Source organism: Phacochoerus africanus, chromosome 15, assembly GCF_016906955.1.
Source record: "Phacochoerus africanus isolate WHEZ1 chromosome 15, ROS_Pafr_v1, whole genome shotgun sequence".
NCBI lineage: Eukaryota > Metazoa > Chordata > Mammalia > Artiodactyla > Suidae > Phacochoerus > Phacochoerus africanus.
The window spans coordinates 29758650-29779047 of record NC_062558.1 but is presented as its reverse complement, the minus strand read 5'-3'; the positions used below and the strand labels follow the sequence as shown (position 1 = coordinate 29779047).

General features: G+C 44.5%; 2 protein-coding genes across 9 annotated transcripts in view; one reads left to right on the top strand and one right to left on the bottom strand.

Annotated features, from left to right (window-relative positions):
* The window catches only part of MPHOSPH9 (M-phase phosphoprotein 9), a 68743-nt gene extending 63277 nt beyond the window's left edge, over positions 1-5466 (bottom strand). For 2 of the 7 annotated variants that reach the window (XM_047760051.1, XM_047760048.1), the window contains exons 1-3: positions 5265-5466; positions 2201-2468; positions 69-219 (exon numbers count right to left, since the gene is read on the bottom strand). In XM_047760051.1, coding sequence (XP_047616007.1) covers positions 69-219; positions 2201-2310 — 261 coding nt within the window. In that variant the 5' untranslated portion in view covers positions 2311-2468; positions 5265-5466. Of the gene's footprint in view, positions 1-68; positions 220-2200; positions 2469-5264 lie in introns of those variants that run through there. The other 5 variants (XM_047760044.1, XM_047760045.1, XM_047760046.1 and 2 more) reach the window with 4 other exon arrangements.
* Positions 5467-5565: 99 nt separating this feature from the next.
* On the top strand, positions 5566-19979 carry MTRFR (mitochondrial translation release factor in rescue). Of its 2 annotated transcripts, XM_047760053.1 has the most exons (4): positions 5566-5720; positions 12370-12497; positions 16279-16581; positions 18135-18552. In XM_047760053.1, the coding sequence occupies exons 3-4, from the start codon at positions 16300-16302 to the stop codon at positions 18492-18494; spliced, it is 642 nt and encodes a 213-aa protein (XP_047616009.1). In that variant the 5' UTR covers positions 5566-5720; positions 12370-12497; positions 16279-16299; the 3' UTR covers positions 18495-18552. The 2 variants fall into 2 exon arrangements, with proteins under 2 accessions (XP_047616009.1, XP_047616008.1); XM_047760052.1 differs by lacking the exon at positions 12370-12497 and having other exon boundaries at positions 18135-19979.
* The last annotated feature ends 419 nt before the right edge of the window (positions 19980-20398 follow it).

The following is a 20398-nucleotide window of genomic DNA, read 5'->3' as shown; positions in this document are numbered from 1 at the left end:
AGTTTAGTAGAGGCATATTTATAAATAGAAATTTTTTTAAATTTCAAATATAAAACAAAACTAGATACCTCACAGTTTTTCCAAAGTTCCGAATCAGTCTTTCCACTGTTTTGTAGCTCTTGCATTAAAGAGGTTAGGACTTCAACTGTACCTTGAATTACAGATGGTCTGGTCTTCCCTGAGAAAGAGGATACCCCATTTGTACTAAGGGGACTACTTCTGTTGAAACATAAATAATTCAAATGGTTTTCTTCATTCTACTAAAGTGTTGAATAATTCAGCAGTTCAAGATTTAGCAGAGCAGCACAAAACTACTGATATTTAATCCTTCCTAATGGTACCTCATTTGCTGAAAATCTGATCACAGGTTTGTCCATGAAAGGAAAATAGCAGTGAAAAGACAGATTACTTAATTATATTTCTAAGAACACAACAGAAAGACCACCTTCAGAAGTGAGAGAACACTCCAAAGTACCAGCAGAAAATAAAAGTTTCTGCTAAACGATAAGAAAAATTATAAGCTACTCATATTTAAATTATGCCAGAAGATTATTTCGACCCCACTTTAAGAACGGCCATTTATTCCAATGAAGATTCTTTCTCCATTGCCCAGAATTACAGTCAAGGGTTGTTAACTGGATCCCCCTAATTTGGTGTGATAAACTGATGCTTATCTTTGCACTGTCTTTGAATAAAAGTAGTGCCAAGCAAATTAGCAAATATTCAGGACTTATTTAGCCTATTCAGTATGTAAAATAGCACTGATTCTTTCCAGGAGGACTGCTTTACCAAATTTGAGATGAGTTTATTTCACATTTGTTTTATAAAAACACAAGGCATAATTAGGGATATTAAGATTTATTTAAATTCTAATCATTGAAAGGTCACTTTCATTTACTTATTGATACTCTGCTTTGTTTCATAAACAATTTGTGAAAAAGAGGACACTAATGAAAATAACAGTAAAATAATAAAGAATTAGGATCAGAAAAAATATTAATAAAATTCAAAGGAAATACATGTTATCCATTAGGGGTTTCACATACAATCATAGTTGGGTAATAATCAAGTTTAAATCTGGCCAATTTAACTGCCAGTCACAATAAAAAGGGAGGCAGTTCAGTTCCATAATTTTCATTAGCAAGGCACATTTAGGTTCTTCCAAGCAAATCAAACACTATGTTCTACAAGAGATTTCTTCTAGAAGTAGGTCTCAAAGGGGCCGCCAAATGATATAGGAAACAAAAAGCGTGTCCAACAATCAGAAAGTGGGTATAGATTATCACGGCAAACATTTCTGGACCGTGTCCCACGATTTCCACCTCACCTCTCCATCCTAACTTTCCGCTTTCTCCTTTCATTTTATGTATTTTTTTAATTATAGTTGATTTACATTATTGTGCCAATTATTTTATATAGTCTTACAAGCTGCCCTAAATTCCTCCTGAGGAGTACAGGAATTTATTTACAATACACAGTTTCTTCAAGACCTATTACTGTGTGTAAATTTGCTCCTTCACCAGTAGCCCTGACTGCTGTGTTTTTGCTTTACTGTACCTGTTTTTTATAGGTGGTCGCCTCTCTAATGGTCCCTGCCACTTTGTTTTTAAGCTACTGTAAATTTAGAAACCAAATAATTCAACTTATCAGTCTATGTACAAAATGAGAGTAAACAGGACCTGATTAAAAGCAAACCAAACATGGAATAATTTAAAAGGAAAATGCTTAAAATGCTGTTTGATAGCATCTATTTTTGTCAACTTACAGCCTGCTTTTTTGCTACTTCCCAGCATTCAACTTTAATTGCTATTGTCCAGATTGGTGAGGTATTACTGCAATGTGAAACTATTCACCCTCTTAATTTCAAAATGGAGAATAATAGTTAGGCAACTAAATTTTAATGACCATGCTTGTCACTTAACAAAAACAACAAAAGTGTAAAGAAAACTCCAACTAGCCAAACAAGTTCTTCTCACAATGTTCCCCATGTAAAAGTACATCTCTGGGAGAAATGAAGAACATGAAAGGACTGAAATTTTCTTCACTGAAACAATGGTCCCTCAACAGTTACCATAGTTTTGTGACTTTTTAAATGCAAATCAGCAACTATGATACTATTTGGGGAAACTGGTAAACTATGCAAATTAAATTATTTTGATATGTCATTACTCAAAAAAAGAGAAATCTATCTCATTCTTACCTATTAGTAGTATTTAAGTTCAGTCCAAGAGAATGGGAAGAATTTTTTATCTTGGATTCTACAGAAGATGACGCTTTTTGTAAGGGTTTCCCCAAGTCAAAATCTTCCATAGTGTACAGAAATTGTTACACTCTCTCGTTTGGAAATGCAGACTCTTTCACTGTTTGAAGAAACTGAATCCGAGTCATCTTCAGATGCTTCATCGTCTACAGGCATTTTCAGTTGCTGACATTCAGAACTGTGAAATGTCCTAAGCTCCTGAGAGAGTCTGAAAGTGAATGAGGAACAAAAATTACAAAAAGCCACTAAACCTAGCAACTGTCTTTTCAAGATTTTGAAAACCTTGATCCTTTTATATAAATCTACATTAAGGATAGCAACATTATTCATAAGAGCCAAAATTCAGAAACAACGCAAATGTCCATCAACTGATACATGGATAAACAATGTGATTAGCCATATAATGGAATCTTTTTTCATCACAGAAAAGAATAAAACACTGATTTATGCTACAATGTGGATGAACACTGAAAACATTATGCTAAGCAAAAGAAGCTCAATAAAAGACTATGTATTGTATGAGTCCATTCATAAGAATTATCTAGAGTAGATAGAAATGAGATTAATGGTTACCAGGAGCTGAGAGAAGGAAAGAATGGGAGTGACTGAAAGGTCTGAGGTATCTTTTGGGGCAGATGAAAAGTTCTAGAATTAGTAGTGATGGTTCTACAATTCTATACTAGTGAATATACTAAAACTCACTGAATTGTATACTTTAAAAGAGTAAAATTTGCAGTATGCGAATTATCTCTCAATAAAAAAACTACAATAATGGTAATTTGCAGAAGTGTTTCTTTTCAGGTTATATTTCAAAACATGTTTGATAGGAGTTCCTGTTGTGGCTCAGCGGAAACGAATTTAACTAGCATCCACAAGGACGCAGATGTGACCCCTGGCCTTGCTCAGTGGGTTAAGGATTCGGCGTTGCCATGAGCTGTGGTGTAGGCCGACAGCTACAGCTCTGATTTGACCCCTGGCCTGGGAACCTCCATATGCCAAGGGTGGGGCCCTAAAAAGATAAAAAAAAAAAAAAAAGTTTAATAATCAAAGTTCCAGACACAATTCTACTAGTAACAACTGGAATACTTACATGCCTTGTTCATTTCTTTAACAAGTTCTACCACATTATCTATGCCTGTTGATTCATACAGTGAATAAATGAATAGGAACTACTTAGTATTTAATTTGGTACTGAAAACAGCCAATTAAACTGTTAACAATGGCTTTTTCCCCCAATGGCTGGAAGATGGAGGTGGAAAGAATGGATTTTGCACCATATACTATATGCACGGAGTACTTTTGTACTCTATTTTTTAAGAAAAGAAAAAACTCTATGCATATCCAAAAGTACTCTATGCATATATTACTTCTTAAAAAATAACTATTTGCCAGGTCAACTATAATTTAACTGAAGCTAGATGTACAGAGATAAACTGGTTATAATAAGTCAACTCATGTAGTTTAAAAAAAAAAAAAAAAAAAGGAGCCAGGGAGTAAGGGGAAAAAATAAAGAAAACCTATGCTGCTTACAAAACGGAAGTGTTAAGGAATGAGAAAGAGGAAAATTAACTATTATTCTGGTTCCTCTAGGTTCCCACTTTCTAGGGCCTGGTTTTACAAAGCAACCTTGAAAACATCAGCTCATAAAGGAATCATTTCCTTCAGGGACAGGTGTGAAAGCCAAGGGTAACCGGACCTAGCTAAATGATTTCTCCCCAGTGACTCAGCCCATCACCAACGACAAATGGGGTATTGAAAAAGTCAGAGGCTGCACCTTCCATCTGGCAACGAAAATACCGGAATTCAAATCACCTTGCTCTTCTAGCAGGAAAACACAAGCTCTCCAGGGAGGTGCATCTGCATGCAAATGATACCCCATCAATTATTTCCCCCACTGAGTTAATCCGGATGCAGTAGATGCAGATGGAAAACCATGTGAAATGCGATGAGGCTTCCCCAGTTTGGGGGAGGAGGAAGAGCTGGGTGACAGCAGAGATAAATTTTTAAAAAACTGATATAGGAGTTCCCTTCGTGGCTCAGCGGAAAGGAATCTGACTAGGAACTGTGAGAACGAAGGTTCGATCCCTGGCCTTGTTCAGTGCGTTTAGGATCCAGACATACGGTGTAGGTCGCAGAAGGGGTTCGGATCTGGCCTGGCTGTGGCTGTAGCCTAGGCCAGTGGCTGCAGCCTAGGCCAGTGGCTGCAGCTCCAATTCGATAGGGGTCGAATTGGAACCTGGGAACCTCCGTATGCTGTGGGTACGGCCCTAAAAAGATAAAAAACCGATACACAATGCAAAATTTTAAAAAGCTGCTGGAGAATGTATGTAAGAACTGAGACATTTTTGTATCTTCCAGCAACAAAATATGATGCTTTTGATGTCTCCAGCTCCTAGCAAAAAAAAAGGAGTTACGGGGAAAAGAACAACTGATTCACTGAGAATATGTTAACTAGGCGTTCTGCTTTGTTGGGAACCTGAGAAGGGGGACGGAAGGGATGATTTCAGGTTTTGAGGCCAGGTCCTGACATTCTCGTGCTCACAGACGCACCGCAACTGCTGCTGGCGGCTCTCGGATTAAAGTAGGAAGGCGAGGGAGGACCCACGCAGTCGCCTCAACTGTAGATAGTGGAGAGGCCAGAGTTAAAGCCACTGCTCCAACCAATAAACTATAATCATAATCCCCCAAAAGTAAGCAGAGGAAGCTGAGCGGGAGGTGTGGGGGGAGAAAAGCGAAATCCCTCAAGCCCCCCGCCCCTCGGGAAGAGGTGCTCCGCGATTGGGCCGTGCGGATGTCACTCAAGGGCACAGAGTCTAGAAAAGGCTCACGTCCGCAGGCAAAGCCCCACACGCCCGCGGGTTTTGCTGCGGTGGTTTCTGCTGACCGTTGGCTACCCCCGCCCTAACCCATCAGCACACCCAAGGGTCCGCTGAGTTGGTGTCTTCGATGTCGCGTCCCCTTTCCCCCGTGACTGGCAGCTCCCCTCAGGCCGGCGGCCGCTTACCTGGCCCCGGCTCTCACTGCTGATATTACGGTCGGGCGAGCGGCCTCTCGTGACCGTTAAACTCGAGGGAGCGTGCGCGCGCCAGACGTCTTAGATGCAATTGGCTGCCCGGAAGGGGGCGGAGACGGCCGAGCCGCGGCCAGCGCGTCGACTTCCAAAGGCCAGTCCCCCAACTCCCAAGGAAGTGGCTGTCGGATGCCTGAGAAAAGAGAGGGGGCGGGGCTGCTGTCAGGTCCTCTCATCTGATTGGCTCTCTGGGAACCTACTGCAGCTACGCGGGAAAGTAGCCTCTGTTTCCCGCATGCGCAGTTAGTAAGATGAGGGGACTCAGGTGAGCGGGGGCTGCGGCAGGAATACCGCGCGTGCGCAGGCCCGGGATCGCGTTTGCTTTCGCGGTCCTGCGATGATTCCGGTTCCCCCAGAACATTGGGGGCGGGAGGCCATTCCTGAGGTCAGGTAAGCGTCTGCGGAGAAGCCAGGTACCACGATTGCCCACGATCGTCAGGGGCTCCTAGAGAGGACTGGGAACTAGTGCCCCTGTGTTTCCCAGTTCGCAACCCTGAATCGCTCAGCTCATTGACCTGAGGCCCTGCTGGCGGTGAGGTGAAGCCAGCCCAGACCCCTGAGCTAAATTTTCCCTGAACCTGGTTTACCCTAGGCTGGTGGGGATTGGCAAGGGCTCTTCTCGGACCTGAAGTGGGAGAGGAGGAGAGCCCACTTTTGTGGAGAAAACAGTTCCACCGAGGCCCGAGGGCACATGAACGATGCTCATTTACTCTTTAGGCAGAGCCTTAGGGAGCTGTAAGTGAGCAGCAGGGCTTATTTCAGGCATGGTGGGTGTTCTGCTCTTGCCAGTCCTTTGGAAGGACCAAGGAGAACCCGCATCCCTCCCCGTGGGCCCCCAGCCCGTCTTACACGCGCTGTTCAGTTCTTGTTCTTCAGACGAAAAGTTCTTAACCTTTAAGGTACTTCTAGCTGTTAGATTTCCCTTCAGGTGACCTGAGCACACAAGAAAGGGACTTTGCTAGCCCTGTCGTTGAGAAGCTAGGATGGAGAAGATATTTGCCCTTGGAATAGCAAATCTATCAAGAGACCTTCCATCTGATCTGAGCCTCTTAAGAATACCTAGCAATTTTGTTTCAACAGTAAAAATTCAGTCTGCCCGAAACTCCATATGTGAAACATTTCAAGTTTAAATAAATCCTCCCTCCCCAGTTGTGTAAATCCCCAATCAGTACTGTATGTGTAATACTTAACCAAAACTTAAAAAAAAAAAAAATTTTTTTTTCTACCTTGCTGCTTGTAGCAGCTTGAAGTAAGATCTCAGCTTCCAGACCAGGGATTGAACCCCAGGCGGTGAATGACCCAAACTCTAGCCACTAGACCTCCAAGGAACTCCCAAATCAAATTATTTTTAAGCACATGGCTTTCTTTTCAGTGACCATGTTTCAAGCCCCCCCCACACAAAAGTTTTATCACTAATTTCAGTTGGTTACAAAATTTCTATTTGAGAATCTTGCACTCACAGAAAGATGGGAACGGGAATTCCTGAGACAGGTCTAGGCAGAGGGAGGTATGTTTTCTTGCAAGAAAAATGTTAAGTCCAAAATCAAGTAACGGGGGAGTTCCTGTTGTGGCTCAGCAGTAACAAACCTGACTAATATCCATGAGGATGCATATTTGATCCCTGGCCTCGCTCAGTGGGTTAAGGATCCAGCGTTGCCGTGAGCTGCAGTGTAGATTGCAGACTCTGCTGAAATCCCACATGGCTGTGGCTGTGGCTGTGGTGTACGCCGGCAGCTACAGCTCCAGTTTGACCTCTAGCCTGGAAACTTCCGTATGCAGAGGGTGAGGCCCTAAAAAGCCAAAAAAAAAAAAATCGAGTAATGTAGATTAACAATACAAGAGACAGGAGATCATTGCTTTTTGCTACAAAATCAAATGGACTTTGTTTAGTTTGAGTGTGTTTTTGTTTTTTGTATTTGCCAGTGTGCTTTTATTATTATAATTGTGGGTTTGTTTGGGGTTTTTTTGTCTTGTTTTAGGGGCACATCCGCAGCATATGGAGGTTCCCAGGCTAGGGGTCAAATGGAAGCTGTTGCTGCCGGCCTACGCCAGAGCCACAGCAACACCAGATCCGAGCCCCCATCTGTGACCTACACCACAGCTCACATCAGTGCCAGATCCTTAACTCACTGAGCAAGGCCAGGGATCGAACCCACAACCTCATGGTTCCTAGTCAGATTCATTTCCGCTACACCACGACGGGAGCTCCTGGCAGTGTGATTTTAGATAACTTTCAAAAAAAATCTGTTAATGTCTTAATAAGCCAACATGTTCAGGAGCTAGTATTCTGATTAATGGAGTTATTAACCAACTGATGTGAAATATTTTGGTAAGGTTATGCACACCATATTTTTTAATTTAGGTTAAGCTCTTTGGTAGGGTCTTAATATTTCTAAATTCATAGTGGGAATTGACTTTTGCAAATTAGACTATAGCAAAGCTTTGTAAAAACAGCTAATGAGGGAGTTCTCCGTGGTATATAGCAGGTTAAAAGTCCGGCATTGTCACTGCTGTGGCATGGGTTCGATCCCTGACCTGAGAACTTCTGCATACCGAAGTCTCGGCCAACAGATAAAAAATAAAGTCCATGGAAATTATTTCTGAATATAGAAAACAGAAGTAGAAGTCTTCAGAAATTCAAGTATGTATTGAGTATAATAATGATTCATCTAATTTACCCTCCCCCTCCCTGTCCTCATACTGGAGATTTTGCATTACTTGTACGCAAGATTACACCACTATTTTATGGCCTTTTATAAGGGTATGATCACCATATGATTTTATAACATCATATTCCCCAAGTATTTCTCTTTTGCCATGAAGGCTTCAAGTTGACACTTTCACTCTGATTAGGTTAAGATTGGGCTATTAAGTAATAGTAGCCACTTATGGCCTGAGGCATTTCATGTCTGTTAACCAGGGTGTTACTTTGTGTCATTTATTTTTATATCCAAACAGCTTGTCATTGGTAGGGGTTTGGGGAGGGCAGTTCTCCAAGCAAAAATGAGGAACTCTGAAACTTAGTTCAACCATTAAACATGAAAGGAAATGTTCAGGTATATCTTTAAATATGACTTTTTTCATCTTTCCTGTCCTTTGTGATTTTTCCAACTATGTTGGATAATTCTTAAAGATCTCTATATTTAAACCAGGACTTGCTTTGATGAAGGTAGTTTTTAATCTTTCAATTTGAACTTTCTGGGAAGTCAGGCTGTATTCTTGGCATCATAATTATCTCTTTGATACCTGATTTCATAGACCACAATTGTGACCTCACCAAACAGCATGTCTTCAGTAATTTCGTGGTTTCCAAGTATTTTTTTCTTTTTAGAGCCACATCTTTGGCATATGGAAGTTCCCAGGATAGGGATCAAATCAGAGCTGCAACTGCCAGTCTACACCACAGCCACAGCAATGCAGGATCTGAGCCGTGTCTTCAACCTTCACCCCAACTCACAGCAATGCCAGATCCTTAACCCACTGAGCGAGGCCAGGAATCAAACCGGAGTCTTCATGGATACTAGTCGGGTTTGCTACCACTGAACCACAATGGGAACTCCCAAGTATTTCTTAAACTGGACCATACCAAGTAAAATAGTTTGCAGGTCATGTTCTATATACCTTTTCACTCTGAGCTTCTAAAATAAAAGTCCATGAAATAATCAGTTTTCAGATTGGGCTTATGGGGTAAGACCATGGTTTATATGGTATGTTAGCCAGAGGTTCCTGAGCTTTGTAGTAAAGGATGCCAAGGCATTTTACACTTGTGGCAGCATGTATCTTTTTCTTCTCTCCCAGGGTGGTATTGCCTCCACTTGACAGATGCAGAAATGCAGCCAGAGTTGCACAGTGAATAAATTGTGGAGTTGATGTTGACACAGGTCACGCTGACTATAAAGCAGCATGGACTTTCAGGGGCAAAACAGTAAGAGAAGCAAAATAGCATGGACTTTCACGGGCAAAACAAGAATAGAAAGTTGAAGGAGTTCCCTGGTGGTCTAGTAGTTAGGACTCGGCACTTCACCACTGCAGCCTGGATTCAATCCCCAGTCTGGGAACTGAACTCCCACATCAAACTGTGGGATCTCTTCTTTGGACACTGTGGCCAAAGAAGAGAAAGTTGAAGAAGATGAACTAACAGTTTTAAGGAGCTAGGGAAGAACAAATCTGGAGATGCTATGAAAGGTAAAGAAGCAAGTGATAGAAAGGATAAATTTAGTTAAAAATTATCTAATATTCTTCCAAAATAAGTCTTCCTGAAATAATCCTTTTCAGGAAGTATGCATTCCTTTTTTCCTATGTTTGTATGAAATACAATAATGTATTTGAACATACTTTGAAAACGTAAGTCCTTAAAAAATACACATCATTAGTGGTAATAATGTATTTGAGACTTTGAGAGGAAAATGTGGAATGTTGTTATTGCGGTCTTATTTTAATAGTGTAGTTGATAAATTATAAAGTTCCTGTGAGATGCCATAAATAGAACAGAGTCACAGTGATGCATCCAAATAGGACAGGTGTAATTGTGGCTTTGAAGTTTTCTGTTTTAAAAAGAAAAGCAGAACAGAATGTTGGTATTTTATGAATCGAAAGCTTTTCTCTTTACTTTATTCATTGTCTCTTGAACTGTGCAGCAGCAAGCCTATTAAATGAAGACCAAACCCCCCAAATCAAGGATGACAGCTCTGTTGCCCTTTCCTGCTCCATCTATTCTGCTTTTCTTATTTGAGAAATAACTCTCTGGAAACACTTACTGTGGGTGAAGGTGTAGATCCCCCAGCCTAGGGAATGACAGAGTCTGTTTCAAGCCTGAGCTAAAATTCCCCGTGGCTCTGTTTGGGGAGGTGTTGCAGCCCTCCTAAGGATTTCAGGCAGCTAGAACAGGAGGATGAGCTAGACGTGAAAGAGAGAGAAAGCCTGCTTTATCTTAACTCCCACTCAATAAGGAGCACCTAACACAATTTTAAAACAAATTATTATTAAGCAGTTCCCAGAAAATCATTCTCTCACTTAGCTTCTGGTGCCATGGGGTGGCCGTGTTGTCTTTGTAAAGCTTAATCTTGCAAGTCGGTCTGTTCAAGCTCACTGTGTTAGGTCCTTCACCATTGATTAGGTCGTTGTGGTCAGACCTATTTTAATCTTCTTATGGGGGCGGGAGAAACAGGACCATGACTAAGCAGGTAATCAGCACTCCCGAATTCCGATCTCAGCTTTGGAAATATTACACACCTAAGAAACAATAGCTTTTTTTTTTATTCTTTTTTTTTTTTTGTCTTTTTGCCATTTCTTGGGCCACTCCCGTGGCATATGGAGGTTCCTAGGCTAGGGGTCGGATCAGAGCTGTAGCCGCCGGCCTACGCCACAGCCACAGCAATGTGGGATCCAAGCCAGGTCTGCGACCTACACCACAGCTCACGGCAATGCTGGTTCCTTAACCCACTGAGCAAGGCCAGGGATCAAACCCGCAACCTCATGGTTCCTAGTCGGATTCGTTAACCACTGAGCCACAACGGGAACTCCAGAAACAATAGCTTTTAAAAGTGTCTGTCCGGGAGTTCCCGTCGTGGTTAACGACGCGCAGTGGCTAACGAATCCAACTAGGAACCATGAGGTGGCGGGTTCGGTCCCTGCCCTTGCTCAGTAGGTTAACGATCCGGCGTTGCCGTGAGCTGTGGTGTAGGTCGCAGACGCGGCTCGGATCCCACATTGCTGTGGCTCTGGCGTAGGCCGGTGGCTACAGCTCTGATTGGACCCCTAGCCTGGGAACCTCCATATGCCACGGGAGTGGCCCAAGAAATGGCAAAAAAAAAGACAAAAAGTGTCTGTCCTACGCAGGTCTGATCCCTGGCTTTACTCAGTGGGTTAAGGATCCGGTGTTGCCTTGAGCTGTAGTATAGGTCACAGACGCGGCTTGGATCCTGCATTGCTATGGCTGTGGTATAGGCTGGCAGCTATAGCTCTGATTTGACCCCTAGCCTGGGAACCTCCATAAGCTGAGAGTTCAGCCCTAAAAAGCAAAAAAAAAAAAAAAAATTGTCTGTCCTAGCGGCTGGAAGAACTTGCTAATTCCTGTGTCCTCTGCTGCTCAAAACTCAATGTTCCCCTGAGTCACGTGAGGATACAGTGAACATGCAAGTTCTCATTTCGAAGGTCTGGGGAAGGGCCTGAGGGCCTTCACTCCTGACAAGCTCCCAGGGGATGCCATTGCTGCTGCCCTGGGACCACACTCTGAGTAGCAGGGTTCTCAAGCTGCCTCAGCCGGTGCAATAGCCACTTTGGGTATGCATGGCTAGTCCGCACTGACATGTGCTGGGAGTGAGACCACACCTCAGATCTTGAAGACCTCATATGAAAAGAATATCACTATGTTTTTATATTGATTACATGTTAGAATAATACGTGGGCTATGTTGGATTAAATAGATCAATTCATCGGTCACTTTTTACAGTTTTGACTGTGACTACTAGAAATTTTAGAATTTCACATGTGGCTTGCACTGTATTTCTATTGGACATTGCTGTTCTAGAACATTAATGTAACAGAAGCAGCGTTTTTGGTGTTCTTTTTTCAGATGACCCAGTTTCTCAATCCCCTTGTGACCATTTCACCTTCTCTTTTAGCTCAGCTCGATAGTAATTTAATTCTTTTCTCTAAATGTCTTCCTTTGCCACCTTCTCCGTCTCCATCACTGCCATCATGATCCTAGGGCTCCCACCCGGCAGTCAGGCCCCAGAGCCAGGACTTAGGCAGCAACCGCCTCACCTGGGAGCTGGTTAGAAATGCAGGCTCTCAGGCCCCATCCCAGACCTAACGAGCTGTCTCCTGTTTAACAGGACCCCCGGGAGGTTTTCTGTTTGTGAAAGTTTGAGCCATGAGAGCTTTAACAACCATCCTTCCTAAAGCACCCATTTCGGCTAATCTCCACATCTGTACTTCAACAGTGGATTTTAGGCAAATGGCATCCAGAAGGTGGATCCAGAGATTGAAATCCTATGCCTTCCTGAAAACAGAGTCAAGTATCCTCTCTCTGTCACAGGCACAAAGGAAAGGCAGTGGCCCCCTTACAGCTCTCCGGAGCCTTTGAGTGGTGTCAAAATAAGCCTCACCTCACTGCGTCCAGTTGAAATCCGATTGTTTTCTCCTGTCACCTGCCACAGTCTAGAGGTGAACATGCCTTCCGTTTGCCAGGCATCTGTCTGGGTTTGGGCTGATTGTGGGAGCCAGAGGAGGGACCGTGTGCCGGCAGGGTCCAGTCAGGAAAAAAGGCACCTAATTGGACTCCCAGCGACCAGCAGTCGGGGGGCGTGGGGGGCGCAGTGAAGTTGGAGAACCACTGCTCTACAGCACATGATCCATCCTGGGCTCTGGCCTGTACTTTTATGCTGAGGCCCACGCCTGAAAATATTCACTGGACAAACGAACGTCCCCCACCCTAAAGGCCATGTTATCTCTAACTTGACCAAGAAGGATGCTTTAACTTAGATGGCAGTCAGCTGTTGGGTGCAGACATGGCCCTCCAAGGAAAAGCAGAGCTGAGACCAGTCAGGGTGGAGAGGCGGCAAGTAAGCCAGGCACACGGTCATGCCTCCTGGCTTCCCCTTACACACATTGCTTGCTTCCATTTTTCTTTTTCTCTTTTTTAATGTCTCGATGAACTGTCATTTGAGTTGTTTTTATTGTTCCCCAAAGACTATGGGTTGCTCTGTGGATACCATGAAAACTGAAATCAGTCCATATTCTCCTCTGGGCTCTGGGGAAGTGGAACCTTGGGTCTGTTTGTCATTTTTAGCTGTCGCTGGAGTAGAGCCAGAGCCCCAGGAGATACTAAAAGTATTTGGAATCGTCCGGTTGGCTGTCGGAATTAGCTGTTAAACAAAGCAGCCGGCAACTGGACACTGGGGGCCTTCCTGAACTCCAATCGGGCGCGAGGCCTTCCCGTGTGCGTGTCAGCTCCGAAGTAGGACAGCTGGCTAGATTTGAAGCCCCATGGGCTGGTGACAAAGCAGCTGATGAAAGTGTTCTCCTCTCCACCCTTTGTCTGGGAGTTTCGCCCTGTCTCAGACCTGCTTTCTTTCTTTGTCACTGCACTGTATCCTACCACTGTCCTGCCTGGTCAGATTTACTAACAGAAGAGAAGGCCCAAGGGAGGCACTGGGCTCCTTTTCCATCATAAACCTAATCCAGGGACTAGACACTGCCTGGTACAGAGAGGAATTCTGTCTGTGGACTGGAAGCAGATATAAGGGGAGGGAAACTTTGGACACTGACTTAGGCTTATTGAGAGGAGAACAGAGTCTTTGTTTCAGAGATTTCAAAGTGCCTGGGCTTATCGTTTGTGTATCTTTTCCTGAGGATACACTGAAGTATGTCACACCCAATAAATAAAACCTGTTTTTAAATCACCACTTTCACCAGCCTACTCTTTCAAAAGATCTCCCTGGGTAGCCACAGAGCACCTTACCGACCAAGACCACCTCAGTTATCACCCGCTGGGACAGAACATGCCCAACATCATATTTTTCACAAAGGTTTGAGTTCAGGAAGTTCCCATTGTGGCCCAGCAGGTTACGAACCTCACTAGTATCCATGAGGATGCAGGTTCGATCCCTGACCTCACTCAGTGGGTTAAGGGTCCAGTGTTGCCGTGAGCTGTGGTGTAGGTGGCAGACAAGGCTCAGATCTGATGTTTTTGTGGCTGTGGTGTAGGCCGGCAGCTGTAGCTCTTTTTAGACCCCTAGCCTGGGAACCTCCATATGCCGCGGGTGTGACCCTAAAAAAAAAAGAAGGTGGTATAAGTTCAAACCCTTGTAACAATCATAGAATTGAAAACTAGCGTTGGTGTAAGGCTTGAAAAGTACATCTCGTTATATTTTTTTTCCATAGAAATAGTAGAGATAGAGATGAAGCATACCATATCCATTCTAAACACCACCACTGTCATCCATACTGATAATTAAGATAGGCACTTAGCTTTCAGGTAACAGGAAATGCTCCTATTTGGAAAGAAGCAAGGCCTAACAGCATTTGTCTGCAGTAAGCCTCCTGAGTGCTTATCTAGAGATCGATGTTGGGCCCCATGGATGTTAGCAGTCAGAACTGTTGGTGGGCACAAGGTAAATGAGCCTAGAGAAAGCTGGTGACATAATCTGGTGGATGTGACGTTCCTTTTGCCTGCAGAAGTTGGTTTAGGGAAATGCCAGTTCCTATCTGTATGAGAGACCAGTTGCCACGAGCTAGAATTTACAAGGTTTCAAGTGGTAAGAGAAGCTGTGTAGAGCGTCTAGCTCTCACTGACCTCACATCCCTCTCTATACCTTGCATGGTATTTTGAACCTAAATACCAGGCACCTTCACAGGAGGCCGTTTTCAGGGCCTGCATAATCCTCAGTCAGGAAGTATAAGCAAGTGGCACCTTCGCAGTTCCCCATATCCACCTGGGGGACAGGGATTTTGCTCAAAACCAGCCTCCTGCCTTCAGAGGTATCAACAAAGCCCTTTCCGGAATACAGTTTCCTCTGACTTCACACTTAGCCTGCGTGGGACGTGGGAAGAGGGCTATTCCCCCATTTTCCAGATGAGAAAATGGGTTGTGACTGCCCCCTCCCTGTTCACGTGGGGAGCATGTAGTCTCGGGAAAGGTGATCCCTTTCAGATCCCCTGCCTTCCTCACCTTGGAACAGAAGCAGAGGCGTGTGGGAGTCCCCATACCCTCCGGCCCTCATTCTCTGTACTACTCTCTTGTCTGCTAAGCCCCTTCAGCCATAGGCTGGGCTCAGATAGTTACCGAGATGGCTGGTTCAGCACCTACCACTTTCTTTTTCAATAGCTTCTCTCTCTCTGACTAGACTGTGAGCTCCACGAAGGCAGCGTCTAGCTCTCATTGACCTCACATCCCTCTCTATACCTTGCATGGTATTTTGAACCTAGATACCAGGCACCTTCATAAAAAAAATCCATTGACTCGGTAGTTCTCATGATGAGTACCAGTTGGATCATGTTACTGGCAGAGCTTCCGAGGGAACAGATGTTCCTATTCAAATCCATGAAACTGGAAACATTAAAAAAAAAAAAAACCAACAATCATGACATTGATTGATAGTGATATTTACTGTGTCAGACTGTTTAAGCTCAGCTATAAAATAGACTAGCACATACTGTCGTCTTTCCATTTTGATTTCAAAGACTCTCATACGCTTAAATAATGTCACTTGACTCTGATTCTAATTCCTGGTTGATGTACTATGTAATATTTTCTTATCAAATTACAGCCCTGTTCTTTTGACTCTCACAGTCAAACCCCCTCCTTCCTGAGAAAGCAGCATCTTTGGGTGCTTTGAAGATATTTTTGGCCCCTAATAAGAAACTGTTTATCAGTTGGCAGGGCATGTACTGCTGAGCCCAACCATGGTAGGTGATGTGAGGCTGGAGGGAAGTGTGTGTTGCTGAGTAACCTGCCTGCACCAATTTTCTAAATCCCCCACCAGCCAGATGGGTGGCTTTCGCTTGAAGTGGTTCAGAAAAGGTGGTCTAGGATGCTCCTGTTGTGCCTCAGTGGGTTAAGAACCCAGCTAGTATCCATGAGGATGCAGGTTGATCCCTGGCCTTGCTCAGTGGATTAAGGATCCAGCATTGCCACAAGCTGCAGCATAGGTCACAGATGCAGCTCGGATCTGACATTGCTGTGGCTGTGTTGTAGGCTGGCAGCTGTAGCTCTGATTCAACCCCTAGCCTGGGAAGCTCCATATACCACAGGTGCATGTGTAAAAAGAAAAAAAAAAGATGGTCTTAGAACCTGAAGTATAATCTTGAGAGCAAACCAGGCTGAAGGAATGTCCTTATACCACAGGTGCATGTGTAAAAAGAAAAAAAAAAGATGGTCTTAGAACCTGAAGTATAATCTTGAGAGCAAACCAGGCTGAAGGAATGTCCTTTCTGTCCCATTCAGGTTCTGAGCAGTAGAGCTGCTATGAGCACCTCGGGTCTGCTCCGATTTCCCACCTACCTGGCCAGGATATGCACGGTGCCAAGGGGGCTCAGGCTCTGCCAAAAGCCGGAGCTCCTATCCCCGGGAACAGCGGGTGCTCCAGTGCAGGCAGCGGGCAAGAAGGACCGCCCTGCTCTGCTCTCCCTGGACGAGCGTGAACTTGAAGAGCAGTTTGTAAAAGGACATGGTCCAGGGGGCCAGGCAACCAACAAAACAAGCAACTGCGTGGTGCTGAGGCACATCCCCTCGGGCATCGTGGTCAAGGTAGAGAAAGGAGGTGGCGGGGTCCCCAATCTCTCCCAAGTGAAAATGATGGGCAGCTGACACATGTTCTCATTGTGGCCCCAGCACCAGAGGGACTGGGGATCTGGTGCCCCACCTTGTGTACTCCTCCCAGGGAGGGCCTCCGAAGCCTCAGGAGCCTCCTTCCAGGATCCTCCTTCCAGGATCCTTTGTAGCCAGGCTCTTATTGTTTCCATCCTTGAACCTGGCAGGCCCCACGGTTGTCGAGCCACTGGGCTGCTGGGTGGCTGCAGAGCCCAGTGGCACTGCTTTGGGCTCTAGTCCCCAAGCAGTCCACCCACAGTCTCAGCCCCTAGCCTGATTACTCAGATGATCACATCCTCCGTGTCCCCCCATTCCCTCTTTGGTAAATGTCAGTGACATTTACCCTCCTGGAGGACTGAGATGATGGAGGCAAATTTTCAGCCATCAGAAAAAAAAATCCGCCGGGCGCAGCTGCCTGTAGACCTTAAAACAAAACCAGCCTCTGATCAGACTATTGCCAGCTGTCAACAGAGTCTGAACCTCTAGGAATGGTGCAGTGCTTTCTCTGGTTTCCTGGTTTGGTAGCAGCCCTGCTGCCCCTGGGGAACTGCCAGTCCATTCCGTTTCCTGAGGGCCCTGGAGGCAGCACCTGCCTTGTGGTGAGGTGGAGAGCAGAGGCAGGTCTACACTAGTGGTACTATTAGCAAACACTTCCGTGTCACATGAATACGTGGTCAGCACTGTTCTAACAACTTTACATTTGACTTAACTCTCAGTCCTCACAAGCCCATACTCATGGTGTGGGACCTGAGGCACAAAGAGGTTCCTACAGCTGCAGGAATCAGCCCAGAACCCAAACGCTATTCCTAACAGGTGTTTTTCACTGCCACATTTCTGAGCCAAGGACCTATTAGTTAAAACCTCACTTTTCTTCTCCTCCTTGAAAAAAGTGAAACAAGTAAAATTCTGAAACCTGACAGAGTTAATTTGTTTATTTTATATAATTTACTCCAAATTTGCTTTTAGTGCTATTCTTTTACCCTAATTTCACAGGCTGTCTTTTTTCAAAGACCTTTTAAGGCATTTGGCCAAAATAACAGAGATATTACATAGTGAATATGATGGTCAGTCAACTGGTAATAAAGAGGCTATTTTCCTCCTTCAGACAGAAGTTTACATTTATAAAGGGTACGCACAATAGGCTTGTTCCCTGGCCACAAGCTAGATATACTTGATGTTGAAAATTATTTGGGGACTTTAAGTTCCTTGAAAGCTCTTGTTTCGTCTAAATAAAACAACACTCCTAATAATGGAACAGTCACAGTGAAAGCCACATAATAAAACTGGGGTGTGGGAAAGGGCAGGGGCCTAATAGAAGCTGGAAAGGGTACAGCCTTTGCCCTGTCACTGACCCACCAGGACTCTGGACAAGTGGCTTTGCCTCTGGGGGCCTGTCCCCAACTCGAAAGGTACTAGGTTGACTTTAATGATTCCTGAGGTCCCACCCAGAACACACTGGCTTTCACATTATGAAATATTATCTCTTACAGTGTCACCAGACAAGATCCGTTGACCAAAACAGAAAGCTAGCTCGGAGAATCCTGCAAGAGAAAATGGATGTTTTCTACAATGGTGAAAACAGTCCTGTTTACAAAGAAAAACGAGAGGCAGAGAAGAGAAAGCAAGAGAGGAAAAAAAGAGCAAAGGAAACACTAGAGAAAAAGAAACTCCTGAAAGAACAATGGGAATCAAGTAAAAATGTGCCCAGAGAAAGGACCGTGAGTTCTGACTGGAAGAACGTGCCAGACGCTTCCAGGGATGGCAGGGTGAGCCCCCACCACCAGCGCTGTGACAGCGCCTCTGAAGGAGACCGTGTGACAGACTCCAGGGACAGCAAGGTTTCTCAGTAACAGATGAACTATAGAGAGATGCATACTTTGAGAATAAAACTATAAAGAGAGGAGTTTCCATCATCGTTCAGCAGAAATGAATCTGACTAGCATCCATGAGGACACAGGTTCAATCCCTGGCCTCACTTAATGGGTTAAGGATCCGGCGTTGCGGGAGCTGTAGTGTAGGTCACAGATGTGGCTTGGATCTGGCATGGCCATGGCTGACAGCTGCAGCTCTGATTCAGCCCCTGTCCTGGGAACCTCCATATGCCTCGGGTGTGACCCAGAGGGAGGAAAAAAAAAAACCTATTAAGACACACCAGGAGGTCATTGCTCTAGATGGACAGCAAACTTCTTGAGGGAGGAAAGGTGGTGGTTGTGAAGCAGGGTTAGGAAGAGCTTCTGGGCAGCTGAAGAGTTCTATTTCTTGACCTGGGCAGTAGTGAGAAGGATGTCACCTTTTAAGCTACACATTTGTGTGACTGTCTTTTTTATTATCAAAAGTAAGAAATGAAAAAATTTTTTAAAAAGCGTTAATAAGGGAATTTTTGGTGTTCCAGTCATGGCTTAGCCTCATTAAGAACCTAACATACTGTCTGCAAGGATGCAGGTTCAATCACTGGCCTCACTCATTGGATTAAGGATCAGCATTGCCTCAAGTTGCAGTGTAGATCCCAGATGCAGCTCGGATCTTGTGTTGCTGTGGCCGTGGCATAGGCCTGCAGCTGCAGCTCCAATTTGACTCCTGGCCTGGGAACTTTCATATGCTACACATGCAACCATAAAAAGGGGGCAAAAAAGGAAATTTTTTGGCAGGGGTGGCTATGCTTGTGGCATTGCTGAAGTTCCCAGGGCAAAATCAAACCCACTCCACAGCAGTGACCTAAGCCTCTACAGTGACAATGCCAAATCCTTAACCTGCTCTGACACCAGGGAAATACTGATAAGGGATTTTTTAATGTAAAAATGTAGAACTGGTCAAACATTAATAGCATTTAGTGCCCCTTTGTCATCTCCTGGGAGGTTAAGGCTCAGTGATATATAGGTGTCAGTTGCCTTAATGTCAGGTTAAGAGAACAAAAGAAAACAAGATGCTGAAAGATTTACGAGTTAGTAAGTTACTTGCCCCTCTCCCCAACTAGCTTAACACACTGTTGACCGGTAACCTCTGATGTAGAAATACACATATCATGCTCAGATGCCAATTTACAAGTAGTAGGTTTATAAGAGATAAGGTTTCAGAAACCTCATTTGTTTGTGAATTTGCTTGATACTATCCCTCAAGCTGGATGTGACCTTACAAATTGTTTAGAAGTTTTTAGGCATGGTTAGTAGCTTGGTTTGTTAGAACACACTTGGAGTTTACGCATAAGACCAGTAAGGAGGAGTTTCCTGGTGGTGCAGGGGCTTAAGGATCCAGCGTTGTCACTGCTGTGGTGCAGGTTAGATCCCTGGCCGGGGAACTCCCATGTGCCCTGGGCACAGCCAAAAAGAAAAAAATAAATTAAAAACAAAAACACAGCAAGAGAAGGCCACTGTCAAGGCATAGAATTTGCTTTATTTCTTCAGTGAAGGCCAGATTGCATGCATCCCAATAGATTACCTGTAGGAAGCCAGTTAGGGCTCTTCTCACCTTGCAGTGGCCTGGTTTGGAAGTTTAGCTCTATGCAAGGCTCTCTAGACCTCTGGTCGCAGTGTGCAGGGCCCTTCCAAGTTCCAACCTCCTTTTAGAAGGCAGCCACCAAGTGAAGTATCTGGAATGGTACACAAGAAACCTTAATAGTGGAAGGGAATCTGGGGAGCCTCCGACAGGAGGAACAGGCTTCGATTTCCATCTCCTTTCCCGAACCTTTTTTTTTTTTTTTTGTCTTTTTGCCGTTTCTTGGGCCGCTCCCGTGGCATATGGAGGTTCCCAGGCTAGG

Bases quoted from the DNA above. Each gene is read 5' to 3' on its own strand.
- MTRFR (XM_047760052.1), top strand. From the start codon at position 16,300: ATGAGCACCTCGGGTCTGCTCCGATTTCCCACCTACCTGGCCAGGATA. The intron at 16,582-18,134 runs GTAGAGAAAGGA...TATCTCTTACAG, and splicing joins CCTCGGGCATCGTGGTCAAG to TGTCACCAGACAAGATCCGT.